The sequence below is a fragment of the Chrysemys picta genome, chromosome 3 (assembly GCF_011386835.1).
Source record: "Chrysemys picta bellii isolate R12L10 chromosome 3, ASM1138683v2, whole genome shotgun sequence".
Taxonomy (NCBI): Eukaryota; Metazoa; Chordata; order Testudines; family Emydidae; genus Chrysemys; species Chrysemys picta.
Genome location: NC_088793.1, coordinates 164,521,411 through 164,541,943, shown reverse-complemented (window position 1 = coordinate 164,541,943; position 20,533 = coordinate 164,521,411). Strand labels below are relative to the sequence as shown.

General features: G+C 39.9%; 1 protein-coding gene across 7 annotated transcripts in view; it reads right to left on the bottom strand.

The window, feature by feature from the left end:
* Window positions 1–20,533, bottom strand: part of RPS6KC1 (ribosomal protein S6 kinase C1) — a 197,417-nt gene that overhangs the window by 171,686 nt on the left and 5,198 nt on the right. For 2 of the 7 annotated variants that reach the window (XR_010599874.1, XR_006174385.2), the window contains exons 1-3: window positions 14,868–15,574; window positions 7,359–7,394; window positions 3,431–3,551 (exon numbers count right to left, since the gene is read on the bottom strand). Coding sequence is in view for 3 of the 7 variants with exons in the window: in XM_042850210.2 (XP_042706144.2) it covers window positions 3,431–3,551; window positions 7,359–7,394; window positions 14,868–14,972 (262 nt within the window). In the remaining 4 variants the exon portion in view is untranslated. Of the gene's footprint in view, window positions 1–3,430; window positions 3,552–7,358; window positions 7,395–10,403; window positions 10,423–10,538; window positions 10,553–14,867; window positions 15,577–20,533 lie in introns of those variants that run through there. The other 5 variants (XM_042850210.2, XM_008179083.4, XM_065589452.1 and 2 more) reach the window with 5 other exon arrangements.

Sequence of the window (20,533 nt, the reverse complement as noted above, 5' to 3'; positions counted from 1 at the left end):
CTTTTCTGTTGCTTTTATTTTAAATGTGATTTTTTTTAAAGAAAGGCTCTTTGTACAAGAAGTGAAAAATAACTACACTGAATAGTTTTGTAGATTCTCTCCCCTTATATTCTATACTGTAGCCATTTGTGTGTGTATAAAACAATAGAATAAGGGTGTCTTTCAGAAGAGATTTCACCCACAATTCTACTCCAGCTCACAGGGCTTGAGCAAGACTGGCTAGCCTCAGATTTAAGATTTCCATCCATTTTAATTACTTTTAAAATCTCTCTCAAGAACTCTTAGTTTCTTTTTTGGGTATCTTGCCTATATAAAGCAGTATAGGGTATCTCTTCTCCTCTCCACTCCTAGAGAATATCTTTGTTTTCAATTTAAATCTTGGACAGCATGTATCAGCTTTGAAAGTGGCTTGAACAATGATCATGCTCCTCTGTAAATTAGATATAAAATCAACTCAAGATTATGTTGATAATATATTCTCCACTTAACTATGCAGCATGCAAGTGCTGACATGGCACTGATATTCACCCCAGATCTAATTTCACAGATAAGCACAATAAAAACAAAGTTGAATGCTATTCAGTCTCAGCTTTGGAAGAGAGCCAAAGCCCTTTGTGTACTTCAGGGGGCTCTACGCAGGCATCCATAAAATCCACATCACAACTCAATTTTCTTGTAAATCACTTACATGTTTCACATCCACTATTAGTTATCAGAAGGAAACACCATTTTGTGTCAAATGCAACAGGCTCAGGTAACATGTAGTGACACCTATAATTAAGGTTACTTTACACTCTTCATTATAAGACCCTGATTTCAGTTTGCTTATAAAAAACTTTGCAACTTTAACTATTCAGGCTGAACTTTTTCAAGCTGGGCATCTGCCTCAAAAATGAGTTTTATTTGGAAAGTTTTAGCTGAACCATTCTCTGAATAAGGCAGGGGCTCCATGGGACAAAAATATAGTATATGATCATGTAATTGAAGTCTATTATAACGTATGCGCACAAGGGGGCCCAAATTAAGATTGAACAGGCAATCTTAATTCTGGCATTTCCAAATTTTAAGTGCTTGACTTTGCAACCTTAGCGTTCTTTTAACGTAGGTTTTTGTGTGCAACAGTAAGTAGAGGCTAGAGAAAATGAACAATGTATCTTGAAAAGACAAAAAACGAATGTACGGGGTAGTTCTGCCAAGAGACATGCTTAAGGAATAAAGCCCAATTCTGCGGTCATTGTGAGTGCAGACCTTTCATTGAAGTTTACAGGATTTTTGAGCACAGAGCAGGGTCTGACTCATGCATAATCACTCGGGAGAGACCACCGAAAAGCTCCTAGAACTATTATAATAATCAGGCCCCTTAAAGTATTTGTTAGCATTGAATGAATATCCTGAAGTGATACCTCAATGAATTCAAAACATTAATAAGAGTGAGATTTTTACTTTCAGTCTATATACATTTTAAAATGTCCAGTTTTAGACTGTTCTTAACTGAGAAGTTAAGTATTTATAGGGTGCTATAAACACAGGTATGGTGAAGAGATGTTAGTATTGCCACTGAATTAAAGTTATTTTGGGGGTGTGGGGGAATTCCTTAAATTTAGAATTTTCAGTTGGGAACACTGAGTGTTAGCTTTGCCAATTTGAAATTTGGTAAAAATGGTTTAATCACTTTTAATCTTAAAAAACAAAATTAAAATGGTCAAAATAATTTCATTTTAAAAATTATAGACACATATACATACAAGTGTTTGCTAGGTACTCCATATAGGGATAAGTAAACTGCCTAGTACTGGCAATATCCTACCCTAGTATTGACAATATTCTCAACCATTCCTAAATACCACATGCATAATATCTCTTAGAAAGAGAATTAGTGGAATAAGAGGCCACAGCCCCATTTTGTCTTGCTGAGCACAAAGCTCTCTGAAACAAGAATACTCTAATTACAAAATAGATCTGTGAAAAGCAACAGAGGGTCCTGTGGCACCTTTAAGACTAACAGAAGTATTGGGAGCACAAGCTTTCGTGGGTAAGAACCTCACTTCTTCAGATGAAAATAGATCTGAACACCTTTGGATTTTCCACATAAATGTGTAAGTAAACAAAATTTTTCACAATGATTATTGTGGCATAATGCGCAAAAACCAGGAATGTCTCTAAAGGATTTGAGAGAGGGAGGTTCCTATTGCAATTAGGTTCAGAGTCAACTATGTCATAAATAATATGTATGGGAAGAAGAGGTTTATTTTTAATCATGCGTCTTGGGGTACAAGCTATGGAACCTATTCTCCCTTTGATGTTTTAAAGGTAATAGGAGTGGTATGCACTTACTGAGAAGTGTGTTTTTAGTACCCGCTATGAAAAACCTACAGTAAGCTTAAGGTTATGACAAAAAACACAAGCAATTCTACACTGAGGAAGACACCTAGGACAAACCCATTTCTCCTTAAAATGGAGCACATTAATCCACTTTAAAATCTTAAAATCATATTTCTTGTTGGGAGTAACAGTTTTCAACTTTTTTTGCATTTATTATAATTATACCATTTGTTCCAATACAACTTCCAGTAGAGTTGTTCCACTTTATTAGAAGTCCATTTGATTCCACTTTTAAAGCTTGATCACCTACGTCAAAAGTTAATTCTCAAATTCTTCTTATAAAAATAATTCTTCAAGGAAACACATTTATAAACAGTTTCTACTTAATAACACATTTCCTGGAGCGCTTCCTCTTCTCATCTTTATTACTAAGGACAATAATATAAAGATCTGTGTTCCTAAGAGCTAGTTAGTTCTTGCTACTTATTCCTCACCTGAAATTATAAATCCTCTGATGCAATAACCAGTTGCTCTAGATATAATTGTGATGTCAAAAACATAATTAGATAAAACTGGGAATGTAGATTAATTTCTTAAGAGACAAAAATCCTTTCCTTCACTAAATAGTTTAATACTTTAATATAAAAAGATCATTAAAAATTACAACCATCTTTTTGGTGTAAGAACAAGTGTAATTATTTTGCTTTGTATCCTACAGTATACAAGTATTAGTCACATAGCCAATATTAGTTATAGATTGCAAACTCCTAAGAACAGGGACCTCATGTTTTTATGCCTGTAAAGTGTAACATACATCCATAAACATTCAAAGCATATAGTTCTTTAACTGAAAGCAAATAAGAGGATACACTCTACGTTATTTTGATACTTTCAGTACACGTCAATAACTTTAAAACCACGGAACTGTGATTCACCCATATCTCATTAAGATCCTCATAATGAGACAAAGAGTTGACTATTAAAACCAAAACAAGTTTTAGCAGTAGCATGTACAAAGGCGTGGCTGGCAGCTCCAGAATGAGATGTATTTATGACTCGTTAGCTAATATCAAACAGTTTTAGCAATTCAAAAAGAAGGCATGCTTACCAAATACTATTGCTTTTGCAAAAGGCGGAAACAATTCTGTATGCCTGTATACGTTTTTATGAATTTGCCAGAGATCTTTGTGCAGTTTCTTAAAGTCACTGTATCTCTTCCAAACGACTATCTGAAGCAGAAAGGGGGGGAAAAGCATAAATGAGTTTAATAGTTCACATTGGGGTAATTGTTGCTAAGTGTGTTTGAAAGCAAGAGCAGTTTATCATAAGTGCACTATGTCATCCAAAACGAGTTGCCAACAAACTAAGAAAATCAAGACACTAAACAGATTCTAATCAGTACTGTTAGTGGTTTCTTTTAACAGCTAGCTTAGCAAGTTTCTCCACAGGGGAAAAAATTAGGCAGTAAAACCTACCTATGGTGCACTGCACTGTGCGCTGATACAAGCACCTCTGGTGAGTGCATGCAGCACCAACGCAAGGAGCCAAGTATGCAAGTGCACAAGCGATAAACTAACTGCAGTGTCTTTATGCCAACGAACTTGTGCTGGCAAAAGTTAGTAGTGTAGGCACGCTCTTTGTAGTGGTCAGGTCTCAGGAGAACAAAGCAAGGAATCTAGGACTTCCTGAGGGAGAGGATTCCCTGGTCTAAATTTTCAGAAGTGACTAATAATTATGGATGCCTCAAGTTTTTGAGTGCCCAATCCAAGCTACCACAAAGGAGTCAAATTTTGATAGGGTGGCTGATGAGCACTGTTTTATATATAATTCCAGAACCAACACATAAAACTGCTCAAGAAAATGAAAAGTCCACGATCATTAAGTTATAGGAATGTTGGCACTGGGATCGTATACTAAAGGGTTGCAGAAAAAAAAAAGCACAAGATCCAGTTTCACTCTAACAAAATATTGTTTTTCACTGATGCAAGTGATCTCACACTAGCCAAGAGGAGAGAATTAATGCATCTAAAACACCTTGCAAAGCAAAGGATTCAAGGTTACCCTGTCATCCCCTGACAAGCTCAAGGAAATGACGCCTCTCGAGGATGCTGCCTCAGCAAAGCTAGCAAGGTTCCCATTCGGATACATGCTGGAGAGGAATCTGATTTGGAGGGTGGATGACAAACTGCAATCTGAGGACTAGAGAAGTGCAGTAAAGGGTATTTGGTGAGAGTGTGAATACATTGTTAGTTGTTATAGTTAGGCTTGGAAGGATCAGATTTTTAAAGGTAAATGTCAGTAAACAATTATACCACACACACACAAACCGATGAAAAAATATTTCCACCAATAATAATCAAAATTTACAGATAGGCAAAGTAAGAAAAATGCTGCTTGAAAATGTAGAGTCAAAATCCCGTAATCTAAACTTCTGAATTAGGCTGGTTACAAATGGACTAAAAAATGAATAGCAAAAACAGGTATGATTTGATTTAAGGATATTTACTTTGTATATTTTGACATGTGATGTTGACCACTTGTGTTTTAATAGTTTATAAAGATTTAATTTTGAGTCTCTATGTCTACTGTCATTAAATAATTGTCAACACTCCCCATAATTTCTGCAAATGTAAAAATAGTATCAGTGCTTAAGCATTTTTTCTATCTGTTGAAATTATATTATATATATAAAAATCTAATTCTGCAAAGCCTAAATAGTTCTGATGTGATAGGCTGGTTTCAGAGTAGCAGCCGTGTTAGTCTGTATCCGCAAAAAGAACAGGAGTACTTGTGGCACCTTAGAGACTAACAACAACTCCCACCTGTTCGTGCTCTCTGTATGTGTGTATATATATCTCCTCAATATATGTTCCACTCTATATGCATCCGAAGAAGTGGGCAGTAGCCCACGAAAGCTTATGCTCTAATAAATTTGTTAGTCTCTGAGGTGCCACAAGTACTCCTGTTCTTTATGTGATAGGCTGTTTGTCATGGTTAGAATAATTGGAGCACTAGTAACTGTTTTTCACACCTTCCTTCTACAATAAACATTGGTTTCTCCACCCTGAGCCAGACACACACAGTTACCATTACCCCTTTAGTCCTTCCCCACACACGGCTTTACCCGATTATCTCCCCTCCCTCTCCCCACAGTAGTAGTTGGGGGTACTTGATAAAGTAGTTGGTTGTGCTGGGAGACGGTAAAGGATTACATCCAAAAGGGCTGTTAAAAGGGGAGATGGAAGGCTGCAAGGTGAGGGAAGCAGACTGAAGGCTGCGGTGGATGGCCTACGAACTGTGGTAGTTGTAGCAACGTTAATGTTATGAGTGGAGGAAATATGTATTGTAAAGTGGCTCAACTTTTCTGGGTTTGTGTCGGGGTACTACATGCCTAAGTGCTTCACAACAAAGTAGGTGCATTTATTTTCTAGGGTTATTAAAATGATTAATGGTGGTAAATATAGACCCTATTAGGGGGAGACGATAGAAGAACAGCTGCCTATAGTCCTTCAATGACTGTACATAAATCTCTCTCTGTTGTGGGATAAAAATCTGATAGAAAAGCTCCTGACGGAGGTTGGGTGCATACCTGGCCGCTAGACAGGATTGTGTGCACTGTGCTTAAATTTTCAGTTATAACATCAATAATAGCTAAAAGTGATCCTAACTCTAACATCTGAAAACTAAGATCTACTCAGGAGCCACCCATTTACTAAATTTTGTACAGACTATTTTTAAGATAGTCCACAATAAAAGTAGGACTCACGAAGAAAAATTTCAGCCAGAGATCAGATTCAGGAAGACTTCCTATTAAAAACATATGAGAGAAACCAAGCAAAAAACTACATACAAAATCCAGAGAGTGCATAAGAACTTACACTGTATGAAGTTTCACAACAACTGGCAACTGGCTTTTAGAGAAAAAGCAGGATTTTAAACGAGGGGTGTCAATTAATCACAGTTAACTCACGTGATTAACTAAAAAAAATTAATCGCAGTTTTAATCACACTGTTAAACAATAGAATACCAATTGAAATGTATTAAATATTTTTGTTTTTTTTTCTACATTTTCAAATATTTTGTTTTCAATTACAACACAGAATAAAAAGTGTACAGTGCTCACTTTATATTATTTTTTATTATTATTTTTACAGTGCAAATATTTGTAAACGAAATAGTATTTTTCTATTCACCTCATACAAGTACTGTAGTGCAATCTCTTTATCGTGAAAGTGCAACTTACAAATGTAGATTTTTTTGGTTAGATAACTGCACTCAAAAACAAAACATTGTAAAACTCTGTCCCACTTCTTGTTCAGCCCATTGGTAAGACAAACAAGTTTGTTTACATTTACGGGAGATAATGTTGCCAACTTCTTAATTACAATGTCACCTGAAAGTGAGAACAGGCATTCACATGGGACTTTTGTAGCCAGCATTGCAATGTATTTACGTGCCAGATATGCTAAACATTCATATGATCCTTCATGCTTCGGCCACCTTTCCAGAGGACATGCTTCCATGCTGATGATGCTCGTTAAAAAAAATAATGCTTAATTAAATTTGTGACTGAAGTCCTTGGGGGAGAACTGTATGTCTCTGGCTCTGTTTTACCCACATTCTGCCATATATTTCATGTTATAGTAGTCTCGGATGATGACTCAGCACATGTTCGTTTTAAGAACACTTTTGCTGCAGATTTGATAAAAGGCAAAGAAGATACCAATGTGAGATTTCTAAAGATAGGTACAGCACTCGACCCAAGGTTTAAGAATCTGAAGTGCCGTCCAAAGTTAGAGGGACGAGGTGTGGTTCATAATTCTCCCCCGCCACTCATCACTGACGGCAAAGTTGCAATATGCTACCTTAGCTATTCGGTTTTGAATTATTAAGACAAAAGACAGATGGACACAAAAAAGGTTTGCTTCATTTCTTTGACAAAACACACAGGAATTACTAAATTAAGTAAAAGATACTTCAAAAGTTAGTAACGAGAACATGAAATGAAGCATTTTCACAAATGTAAATGTGTTACCTCCTGGACTTCCTCTGGATTTGTTCTTGAAACAATCTGAAAAACAAAACAAAAACCTGATCAGTGTCTGAATTTCAGTTTGCAGAGTTAAAAGAGGAACATACTGTGATCTGTTGCTGATAAAAAGAAACCACACAGAAGGTGTATATCTTTTTCAATTTGCATTCAGCAGTTTTAAGTTAGTTTAGTGACGTTCAAACTATGAAAATACAAAATAGAACAAAAGACAAAGTATTTAGTAACAAAGCTAATTGCTATGTTAGAAACTAGCAAATAAATTACAAAATAGATAAACATATGTCCTCTTCTAAGGGCTACATCCCCAAGAAAGTTTCTTATTAGGGACCACTTAGAACTGGGGCACATATAGACCATCTTCCCATCATTCTTCCAATTCTTTCCTGAAGGAATTGTTATTAGAAACACAAGAGGAAAGTAACATTAATGTAATGGGTATGGCTTAGTTACAGCTACCCATTTTGATTGCACACAACCTCTGCCTGGGTGGGTTTTGTATTTTTTTAGGACAAAATCTCCTCATGCTACCCACAGCCCCCACTCTACAGATCACTTTGCATTTTGATTTTGTCCTCATGTGTATTTGCTACCTATCACATGTTGGTGTTTTCTGCACATTTGATCACACTGACTTTACCCCAAAGAAATACCTGATAAAGACAGACAGGTATGGCAGCACAGGGCAAAGATGGTTTTTTGTGTTTTTAAAGAAGAAATATATATTATATTGGTCAAGAGAGCCTCTAGAATATCTGAGTTCTGCATTGGATTTACAAATAGCAATAAAGTCCATTGCTCAGACTGAAGGCTTGTCTACACACATGCAAACCAAACTAAGTCAGCTTTAATTCATGCGTAAGTCAACGTATGGACAATTTCATTCGAAATAAGACTGTCCATACACTGACATGCACTAAGATAATTAAAGGTGTGAATTAAAGCAGACTTAATTTGGTTTGCTTGTGTATAAGACAAGCCCTGAACTGCAGTGTTGTTTCTGTCTCAGAGGTAAAGTACCCAGGAATACTTTACCCAGGAGTGCTCCAGACCATAGGCCACCTGAAAACTGCTCCTCTAAGCTACATGGAGGGTCCACGATGCTGCAGCCAGACTGTTCTCATCTCCTAGCCCGCCACCCCACCCCCCCAGTTTTATTAGATTTACTCTTCTAAATTTTCCTTATGGTTTTCAAGAATCTCTGTGACTTGTTTCTCCATGCTTCCCTAACTTCAGCCTACTGCTTAACCCCACTGTAGTGTTCCCATTCATCCTCCATGTGGTTTTTGGAAGGGACTAGACTGAGGAGAAAAAGGGCTATTTTTCCATTATTCTACCCCATCAACCTGAAACTCACTTCGTTCAAATTGCACCTTAAAACTCTCCTGTGCCAGTTTTGCCTACAATTGACAAAACCTTACTCACTTTTTCCCTTGCTGTGATTAGTCTGAAGGCCTACTTGCCTCTTTACCGCAGTTAAGTTTCAGCTCTTCCTTTTCACTCTATTTTCATCTTTGTTTCTGTCTATAGCAGAGTCCATATAGCTAGTTCAGTAAAGAGTTTCTACTCTCTCCCTGGTGAGACTTTTAGAACACTTCATAGGCAGACCATGTGGAGGGGTGCATGGTGGCAACTTAAACAATCTTTACACATCACAAAAGGAGCAGCAAATGGCAAACTTTTTTATTTTGCAGTTCACCTTTCAGTAAAGCCCTGCAACAGTTTTGTGAGGTTACAGTAGATAAGTTACTCAAATGGGTAAAGGGAGACCTAGAGCAATGAGTGATTATACAACTAGCTAGTGAGAGTCAGGAATAGGACCCAGATGTTTCACAGTCCCTTCTTCTACAAATTACACCGTCTTCCATATCTATTGTCCAGTTCCATCTGCAAGCCATTGTATAGTACACCTCTACCCCGATATAACGCTGTGCTTGGGAGCCAAAAAAATATTACTGCATTATAGGTGAAACCGTGTTATATCGAACTTGCTTTGATCCACCAGAGTGCGCAGCCCCACCCCCCCAGAGCGGTGCTTTACTGCGTTATATCCAAATTCATGTTATATCGGGGTAGAGGTGTGATTATTTATTTATATGCTGAACTAATTTGTTCTCCATAGCCTTTTCATGAAAGTCAAGTCAACACAGGCCAGAGACCTCTACAGAGTTCTTTCACTTTAATCAATCCTATCATCAATTCAGATAGTTGGCATGTGAGAACATGGGTTAACAACCCCATAAATCTCACGCTCTAGGAAGATAAAAAAAATTGCACAGAAAAATCTCAGAGTGGAATGATGCAATCAGCATTGTTTGTAAAGCCTTAATGCAAGCAGCTTTCATCCACAAAAATCAATAGGATATCAATAGATGGCACACATGCATATACAAACTGATCAATGCATAACTGATACTGTACGTTCTGGAAACAACAATCATAAAACAGGACCATAGGGATCTCCCTTTGTTACTTAACAAGATGGTCAGAGTACCCAATGTTTTTTGTCTGCTCTGCAGACATTCAGCATTAATAAATAGCAGATTTTTTTAATAAACTAATTTTTAAAATCTCTCATAATACTACATTGGATACTATCCTCTTGTGATGCCTTTTTTTTTTTAAATCCTTTCTTATCTTTTCTTGAATTGGACTGTTGGAAATGAATACAGGAACTGTAATGCTTCTCTAACTTTGCAGATGTATGTAATGTCTTTCACAGTACAAAAGTTTAAATATAGTATGTAGAATTCACATCTTACATACAGTTTCCACATTGTGCCAGCCTTGCTAAAAAAATAAAAGTAATTTTTTCAGGCTTTCCATACTGTTAAACTAGCTTCTTTTAAAATCATCTCCTAAGGACAGACCTTAAGAAAAATTTCGCCAAGTTAGCCCAGCTTAGCAATCAGAAAAGTCTCCAATGAGACCTGTGCATTTGGTTTAGAATTCAGGACACTTTCAACATGCAACTCTCCTATTCACGAATATTAAAGTGATATTTTATATTTGACAGTAAAGTTCTCTTACCCTATTAAACCAGTTTTACAGATGATTCACAAATACGGAATCAAAAGAAATCAGAGATCTTTAGTAGAATGTGCTGAATACCCGAAATAGCTAGCATAAGAGGGGTATTCAGTACACTGGGCAGGTCAACCTTACTTTTTTCCAGGCAGTCCCCCAAAGCTGCAGATCACCAGTTCACGGTATGAGTGACACAGCCCCAGCAAGCACTGTGGTAGTGATGTCATATCAACCATGGAGCCAGCCAACTGCAGGGATGGGAGGGAGAAAACAAAAAGTGGTGGGGTCAGACAACTGCCTTAAACAAAATATTGTTACATAGTTTTGAACAGCTTCTTTTAATATTCTCCACTGTCAAGTTTTTACCCCCTGCCCAGTTATTATTACATGTCCAATTAGAGTATAAGCCCTTTAGAGGCAAGAGCTGTGAACATTTCTGTGTTTGTGAAATCCCAAGCACAATGTTTGGGCACAATGAATAATATTTAATCACCTCTGGGCTATAAGGTGTTAAAATACTTTAAAGAACTAATATTCTGGGTTTTTAAATTAGGAAATATCTAAATTACTCTGTCCATCAGCAAATTGTGTGACCCTGCCATGTATCACTTGGAGTAGAAGCTGAGAACCTGCAACTTCAGGGACCTGATAAAATGTTGACATTCCCCATGACTTAAATACAACTTTCATTCCAATTTGGAGAATTCAGCACATGTACTACAGCTGTGTGATGCTGTATTTCAAATGAATATAAACCACTCAGAATACAAAAATTAGTGAAGAATTAGAATGAAGATAAATTCAAGACTGGATTCTACTGTCCTAGATAAAGGGGCATTGCTTTCAGTTCCACAGATGAAATTAAACCACTATATTGACCTCTTGGACTAAGCCTGTGAACAGAGTTCATCAGGATGAGATGTGGAAAAACTAAATGTCCTATCTTCCTTGCCTCTGTCCCATGACAAGCTTCTTTAGCGCTGAACCTATGGGAGAAAAAAGTGTTTTTCTCACTAACTCAATAAAAAACCACCATGTTTTTATTTCACTTTAATTAGTGTTTAAACGTCTTACATTATCCTATGATGGAATAATGTATCATATCTAGAACAAAATATTATTCAGGTTGTCTATGATCTTACAGTTAATGCGGAAAACGGACACAGAGACAAATAGCCTGAGAGCTATGTTTATTTATATATCTACATAGATAACTTTTTAGATCCTCCTCTTTATATAAAGAGAGGGTATGTGCAAATATGGACAGCTCGCACAGGCAGAAAATTTACAGCAACAGTGATTGTGAAAGGACACGTCACTTCAATAAAACTTCTAACACACTTCCTATCTGAGGATCTCAAAATGAATGAACTGAACTCACAAGACCCTCCCACCCACTGCTTTGCAGCATTATTCCCATTTGTGAAAAAAGAGGGTGGAGGTACAAAGAAGGTAAGAGGCTTGCCCAAGAGGACCCAAGAGGCCTTTGGCAAAACTAGGAACAGAAACAAGGTCTCCTAATTTCCAGTTTTTTGCTTCCAACGCAAGACCATCCTCCCCTTCTACTAGGGCCAGATTCTGCTGCCTCACCCAGATTGAGTAACACCTTGCTCTGTAATTAGTTCCACTGATACTCCTCAGTGACTAAACGGTCATTGGGCCACAGGGAGAGAGAAAATGACTATGTAGTCCAGTGTTTAGGACAGTCACCAAGGAGATGAAAGACCCAGGGTCCAGTCCCCCTGCTCCAGTTGCTCTTCATTATTTATCCACAGTGGATTAGCTTCAACAGGAAAGACTGAAGGAGCCCCACTTCAGAATATGCCATAGCTAACTGGTTAGAACAGTGTTCTGAGAAGTAGGAGACCTATGTTCAAATCCTGTCTCCCTCTTGGTCAGACAGGACAGAATTGAGCCTGTCTTCCCCATCCCATGTGAGTGCTTGAACTGGTCTACAAGGTGGGAACCGCCTCCTCTGGCCATTTTCTATAGAGCAAGACAGGAGTCTAACTCATTCAAACAAGAAATGCCTTATTGCCTAAGCCATCTGACTCCCAGAGAGGGGTTCCCATTCATGGAGCATGATGCAGAGAGAGGCACCTCGCTGTAGCCTGGACTTAGGTACCTATCTCTGGGAGGGAACGGGGCTTAGGACATACCCCTCTCATTGCTGCAATTGGCTAGCTCAGGCAGCTCACCGCCTAGTGCGCTGGCTTTCTGGATCCCATTCTAAGGCATCTCTCCCCGCCCCCAGTGTATAGGAGCCTAGATGCCTAACTGAGGTTTTGCAGGTCATAGTGTTGTTCCTGTGATTTTCTAGGCACCTAAAAGTTAGGTGACATGCCACTCACGTTGCAACCCATAAGACCCTTTGTGGATCCCACTCTTACTCCCTATCTGTCCATTACAGTGCTTCTTGCATCTTCCTCAGAACTGTGATTCTGGCCATTGTCAGGTACAGGATCCTGTGTTAGATGGACTTCTGGACTGGTCCACTATTGCAGTTTTAAGGCAGCTAACAATTTCTAGCACAGCGTTAACAGTTCCATCAGACAGAACAACTATTTTCTGTCACTAAACAGCATTACATTACCAGACTTAAGATGCTATCAAAACACCTGTGTAAGTCAGAAACTCAACAATAGAAACCAATACTGTCTCATAGCTTCTGACAGATGATATACAATTAAGAAACACACAAAATCAATAATTACTGCGTACACACTAGAGTCCAAACATTTAGGTTACCAGTGTGTCAGGTTAGGGCAAGTCCAAGGTAACTTCTGAAGGTATTTAACGCTTTTTGCAACACCACCAATACATTTGGCCTTGTGCAGTGTTTAATTTGTGCCAGGGCTTAGCACCTCTGAGCTAGGCAGTTCATAGCCCCAGCATCTCTGGGCTTTGCAGTTCAGTTATGAAAGTAAAAAAATTGCTTGAGTCCCAGCACCTCTTTCATTATAAATTAAGCACTGGTCTTGTGTAGCATGCACTTCGGAGACATTTATCCAAACAGTCTTCCCTCTAGCTTTATTTTTTAAAATAATTACAGGATAGAGAAATTCAAACTAAATTAATCAGCTTCAAGTGCCACTGAGGAAATGTTAAGCAGACTTGCAGTCTCTCATTCATTTAGAAGAGGCAGGGGCCCTCATTTGAAGACTAATTTTGAAGACATCTGGATCAAGCTTTTTTTTTTCCAATAAAATAAAAACCACCTTCATTCAAAGTACCAGAGCTTGAGATACAGCAGGCCTGGGTATCTAGTGGCCTGGTAAAACCAGAAGAACATGAGGCAATGTGCTTTAGGCTGGATATGGCATTCCTTAGTTCAGGGTTACAATTGCTCTTTAAACAGTTGGGATAATCTGCATGGGTGGAATATTACTGACGCAGACTCAACTCCTTGAGTTAATACTTATGAAAAAATTAAGATGCGTATACAGCAAAGTGGAGGCAATACAGGCTGAGTTACAGCAAGTATCTAATTTTAAATGTCTCACTTACATATCGAAATAGGGTGACCAGACAGCAAATGTGAAAAATCGGGACAGAGAGTGGGGGGTTAATAGGAGCCTATATAAGAAAAAGACCCAAAAATCGGGACTGTCCCTACAAAATCGGGACATCTGGTCACCCTATATCGAAATCATCTTCTCCCAATCCCCTGACAGACAAAGAGACACTGTAAAGCAGACTCCCTTATGAAGAAGTCTCATTCCTTCCTTCCTCCCATCTTCTCTCCTCACCCATCCATCCCCATCACATGTTAGACTTGCGGCAGATCTGAATGAAGCTGGACGGGTGTGCTGGGGATGTTCAGAACCTGTCCCACATCTGGGGTAGATGGGTGAGGTGAAGGGAAGATGTTCTCTTTGTCATTCTCCTCTCATTTGGGAACAGATGGGAGGCAGCAGGTGGTAAGGTGGGTATGCTCTTTGATGAGCCCCCCATAGATGCAAGTCTAGGATAAGGCATTGGGATGATCTCTGCTCTAGCCACCCACCCCCTTCCTTGCACAAGGGCAGGTCTGAGAAGCTTCATCTGCGCCCTCCGTTGGGAGAAGCTCTGTGATGGGGTGGATGCTTTCTGCCTGGGGCCACATTCACAGAAGCAGATCCGGGATTGTGGGGAGGGAGAGATGCTCGCTGCCCCCCACCCCTTCACAGGGGCAAGTCCGGGATTGGCGGGGAGGGATGCTCTCTGCCTCCTCCCCCCATTGACAGGGGCAGGTCGGGGATTGGGGTGGGACGAAGGGATGCTCTCTGCCTCCTTCCCCCATTGACCGGAGCAGGTCGGGGATTGGGGAGGGGGGAAGGGATGCTCTCTGCCCCCTCCCCCCATTGACAGGAGGAGGTCGGGGATTGGGGAGGGGGGAGAATTGCTTTCTGCCCGCCCTGCTCCCGGTCCTTTGGGAGCGATCCGCTAAAACCGGAGCTGTCCAGGTCCCTGCCGCCCCGGACTCACCCGTGCGGTGACCTTATACACGGTGTATCCCCGGGGGTGGCGCTGGGGCTCGGTGACCGTGTAGAACCGGGCCAGCTCCCCCGCTAGTTCCCGGGGGCCGCTCATGCTGGCCCTGCCGCCGCGCCGCGCCCCGCCGCACAGAGCCGCTGCGATCCACTCCCGGGTCAGGCCTCAGCTGGAGGCGGAAGCAGCTCCGAGAAACTCCCCTCCCCGCCCGGGCTTCTCCCCGGGGAGGCTGCCGGAGACCAGGCGCGACCCGCCCCCACCGAACCCCAATCCGGCTGGGTTGCAAGGCAGGATCTGGAGGATCTGACAGTATCTGTGACCTGTGGGGACAGAGCGTTTTGCTCCATTTCAGCGAGCCGCCCGCACTACCCCTAGCATTGCTGTGGAGTCCCGAGCCAGCGGCCTTGAACCCACCGGCTGGGACAGCGGCAGCAGTCCCGCTCATTAGACAGCTTTCAAAACCACAAACGTGGCTTCGCCATGTGCAGCTGCTGCGGTGCCTAGCCCACCCCGCTATGAGCGAGGCATGGTCCCAGGGCCCGTGCAACATGGAACAGCTGCGGCGCTGAAGCTTGTAGCTACTTGGTCGGTGAACAATGGTGTTAGTTACTTCGTTTCGTTAGCATCTTGCATCCAAAGCACGTTACAAGTACCGGCTAGTTAAACGTCCTGGAGGGCGGATATGAGATAAGCATTTTACAGGTGGGCAAAGGGAGACAGTTTTTTCTACCATGGGAAAGCCAGTGGCATTTTAGGATCTGTCTTCATTAGAGTTCTATTTATCTTCAGTTAATTAGCAGTTAACCCGAGCTTTAAAAACAAATATAGTGCAGGCATGATTTAAATGTTTACTTACATTTGTTTAGAAACAGTCTAAATTACCTTAGCAACTAGATCGTGTCTGGACTAAGAATAGTCTCATTTTTTAATGTGTCTTAATACACAAACCCGTTTTCCTAATACGGGCACAGTTCTGATGTAAACAAAGTCCTGGGGCTTGAGGGAGGAGGGTTTAAGGTTAATCATACCCAGCTAACATGCTTTAGACATGACTGTCTTTGACTATGCTAGGTGCTAAGTGATGTTTAAAAACATGTTAATTAAAACATGTAAACATGTTAATGTATGTTTTAAAACCACCCCCACCTCATCACCCTGTGCCCACATTGTCCACATTACCAGCACTCAGGCTTTAGCATCTACAGTGCACCATGTTTTGCTCTTATTGTGGACAAGGTGCATATCATGTTTAAGAAAATATTAGCTGGCCATGGTTAAATTTGGGGGTTAAACATGCATGCTTGGAACATTGTCTACCCTATTGGGGACAGAAGTAACCTTTGAACTGCAGGCAGAGGCGGGTGAATGGTGTCTCATAGTTTGGAGTATACTACTGGTGAAATAGTACAAAGGCAAGTGATACAAATTTGGATGTATTATACAGATTGACTTGGGATATATTATACAATCTTTTTTCTCCAGGGATTTGAGGAATGGATTCCAGATTAATTTAAATGCCTGTTTTCCTTTACATATAGTAAAAAGTCTTCACTAGAAGACTTTGGTCACAAAGACTTGAAATCCATGTTGCATTAGTTTCTCAGATTTCCATATAATCTTGTAACCTTTTAAAGAAAGCTAACAAAACAAATACTTTTGCATAGGTTTTTGGAGGGAATACAATTATGTACTGAGGTAAAGCAAGCAAAGGTTAAGCGTTAACTGAAATCTTCAGGACTTGCTGATAGTTGTTGATACTGTACCAATAGGCTACCCAGTTTTGGTCAGAAACAAAATATGCATCATGGTATCCTAATACATTTTAAATCTGGGTACTTGCATATATTGAAGAGGCTATCTTCATATAAGTAAAATCTTCACAAAGCAACCCATACCACTGACATTCTCTTTCACAGAATCATAAAAGTGTAGGAATGGAAGGAACCCAAGAGGTCATCTAGTCTAGCTCCCTGCACTAAGCAGGACTACGTGTACCTCCTACTTACACTATCCCTGACAGGTGTTTGTCTAAAAACTTGTTCTTAAAAACCCCCATTTATGTGGATTCCACAACCTCCCTTGGAAGCCTATTCTGGTGCTTAACTATCCTTATAGTTAGAAATGTTTTCCTAATATTTAATCTAAATCTCCCTTGTTGCAGATTAAGCCAATTACTTCTTGTCCTACCATCAGTGGACATTGTTTACTTTGTTTATTCTATATTACAAAAATACACCACAATTTTAAAGGGTGAAATTAACAAGAGCCTACCTGCTGTTCAATCATGTTGCTTTTATATTGCATCCCTTCTCCTTCTACCATCCTCAGCATGTGCTTTGTTTAGAAATCTCTCTGAGGCATGGTTCTTGTATTCATGCATGTCTGTAAAGCACCAAGCTAACATGTGGCAAGATACAGTACAATTATACAGATAATGAGGTACACTATTTGGATTTACAAAGGCGCACACTTTTATTCTATGAAGATATACGCTTGGATGATGGAATTATGAGGCTGTACATACCTTCAGTGCAACCAACTAATTCAAGTCTAAATAAGCTTAGTTCATTTCATACTTTAGATGAACAGTAATAATCTGTTCTTTTTATAATTAAAATCATGTAGTAGCAGATTGATTCTATTTTTAACCAGTCTCTTATTAGAGAGTTATGCAGAAGAGCTATATGAGATCACAGACTTCCATAAAACAAAAAAATACCAAGATAAGAGGCTCTCTTCTGAAGCTCACAACAGGCAAGCCTTTGCTTCATGGCATCTTGAATCTTACAACCTTCTCCATCGTCTGACAGTTTAAATATTTTAATGAAAGTCTGTACTACAATATTTAAGTTATTTTTCCATGACTATATTGGTCAGATTTGTTTCTGAATTTTTAAGTGTAGTTCTGCTTATTTTCAAATGCTTATCACATTCACATGTGATTTGCTGTTTGAGCACTGGGATAAGACACTTCAATCATAATCTCTGTTACTTTAGATTTGAACATTTCTTTTCCCTCCTTTCCCATTTCTGATCATTCTTTTTAGATGGCCTTAACATTTTCATGTGTTACACAGCTGGTAATTTACTGCAGAGCTTCTTTGTCCTTTTGTACACCTCTACCCTGATATAACGCGACATGATATAACATGAATTCGGATATAACGCGGTAAAGCAGCGTTCCGGGGGGAGCAGGGCAGATCAAAGCAAGTTCAATATAACGCGGTTTCACCTATAACGCAGTAAGATTTTTTTGGCTCCCGAGGACAGCATTATATCGGGGTAGAGGTGTACTTTATAGTCAAAAAGTCAGAACTGCTCTGCATATCCAGGCTGACCACATTGGGAGCATTTCCTTATGACAAAAGGACAGCTTACAGTCAGACTCTGCCACCCTTACACGTGCTGAGTGATACCTTACTCTATGTATAGTTAATGGGCCTTCAGAGAGTTAGGTGCTACTCAATGTGAATGAGGTGGGAAAGTCTGGTTCTTAAGGAAAGGGAGAACTTTTCTTCTCGCTGCAGTAGAAGTAGTCATTTTAGCATTTTTTTTTTAATTAGATTTGCTGATTTCTGGAGGATTGCATTTCCATGAGACTTACCTGCTCTACTGAAAAAGTCATATTTTTTCAGAGAGAGGGAGATCTTGTCCACTATAAATTTTCACAAGGCTCTGATGGCAAATCATTCACTTCAGGCAAGCAAGCATCAAAGAGAACTCCTCAGAGATCATTTGCTCTTGTTCTGGGGAAGTGATAAACATGCTCCCCAGTCCAAAAGACTAGAGTTCATCCCATGGAGTCTCGGAATAAAGATTGCTTTCCTATATAAATAGTGATGCAACTAGAGTCTGCACAAAGGATGCTTCCAGCAGCAGACCCCCTCTTTGGGGACCTCTTACTGAAGAAGGTCTAAGGAAAAAAAATAAACTAAGCCAGGTCGGAATCTCTTATAAATCTGGAAGGAAAAAAAAATTGAGCACAGAAAAATTATCTTCCCTAACTTTCCCCTGTTTCACCCCCAGGAAGCTAGCCAGATTACATTTGCAGAGACACTCAGAAAGCTAAAAAGTGGTTGTGGATGAAAATAAAGACCTTTTAAACAAAACAAACAAACAAACAAAAACTTTCTAACATGATGGGCTATGGTCTGCAAATGTCCTCCCCATCCAGCAGCTATTCTAAACCAGAACCTGAGAGGGCTTTCATATAATAAAGTGAGTAGACACACATTTATGGTGTAAATCCATCAAGATGTAGTAGTTTTTAAACCTTAGAAAAACACCTTGGGAAGCCATACACAAGCCATTGGAACTACAGCCCGCAGGGATTAATTCATGGTGAATACTGAAGTGGATCTTATTTAAATCCAAATAGTCAGCCCAGCTATGTACCAAGAGTGCCTCTCCTTTTTAAGGGTAGCAGCCGTGTTAGTCTGTATCCACAAAAAGAAGAACAGGAGTACTTGTGGCACCTTAGAGACTAACAAATTTATTAGAGCATAAGCTTTCGTGGACTATAGCCCACTTCTTCGGATGCATATGCATATGAAGTGGGCTGTAGTCCACGAAAGCTTATGCTCTAATAAATTTGTTAGTCTCTAAGGTGCCACAAGTACTCCTGTTCTTCTCCTTTTTAAAATGTGGGTACACTGCAACAGATGATGTTTTGTCCCTTCAGTTATTAAAAAGTCAGAACACTGTATATAATAGAGCTTGGGGGGGGGGGGGGGAGGAGGGTATTTCTTGTAATCCTCTGGAAATGTGCCAGCATCTCCAGTTCCTCCATTACTAAGTCATGAGAAAGTCTCAGTCAGAAAGGGACACTCTTTGACAGCTACTTCTTGAAGAGACTTCTTGAAAAGGAGAAGCTGGCGGACTGTATTTGAACTTTTACAGACACCATTCTCTCATCCTAATTGGTCAGTATTCCAGTTCAAAAGAAATTAAGCCCATCTATAAAAAGAAAGAGAAACTGGTGTGATGCTCTCCGGGGATACCCAGGGTTGTGAGGCACCTCACCACCAGCCCTAGCATAAAGGAGCCTTGGCTGTGCCTGCTGTGGATCAGCCCTTGAAAACACCAGCCTCTGGCAATACAAACACGACCTTCCAGGCCTTTGCAGGAGTCATTCTGGTTAACTTGTACCGACAAAGACATACACAAACCCCCAAGGCCTCTGACCATTCCCGGATAGCTCCTTGTCCACTGGACACTCACACCATTACTAGGCCTGCTGTTCCCTAAGGAACACACCAGGTGGTAAGCTGGTACACACCAGCTGGTAAGATTCAACTCAGGACCATCTCTTTATATAACCCCACAGCACTTAGATATATTTATAGTGAATACAAGCATAAGTTTATTACTCGAAAAACAAAGATTCAAAGGATAGCAAGCAAGAATAATGGAAACAAAGTCTCACCCAAAATTCCCTCCTGTGTTTTCAACCAAGCCTGGTTGAAATCCCTTTTCATGAAGCAAACTCACTGTCCATTTACTTAGATGAAGGATGACAGGGTGTCTTCTCTGTCCCCAAATGTACTAGAGCAAACCTTTGATGTGCATCTCAAGATAGGGTTCTTCCCCCAAACCCAGTTTACTTCTTGCTGTTACTTTTCTCACTTTGAAGTTTTTACATCCCTTCATTAGCATTTGGT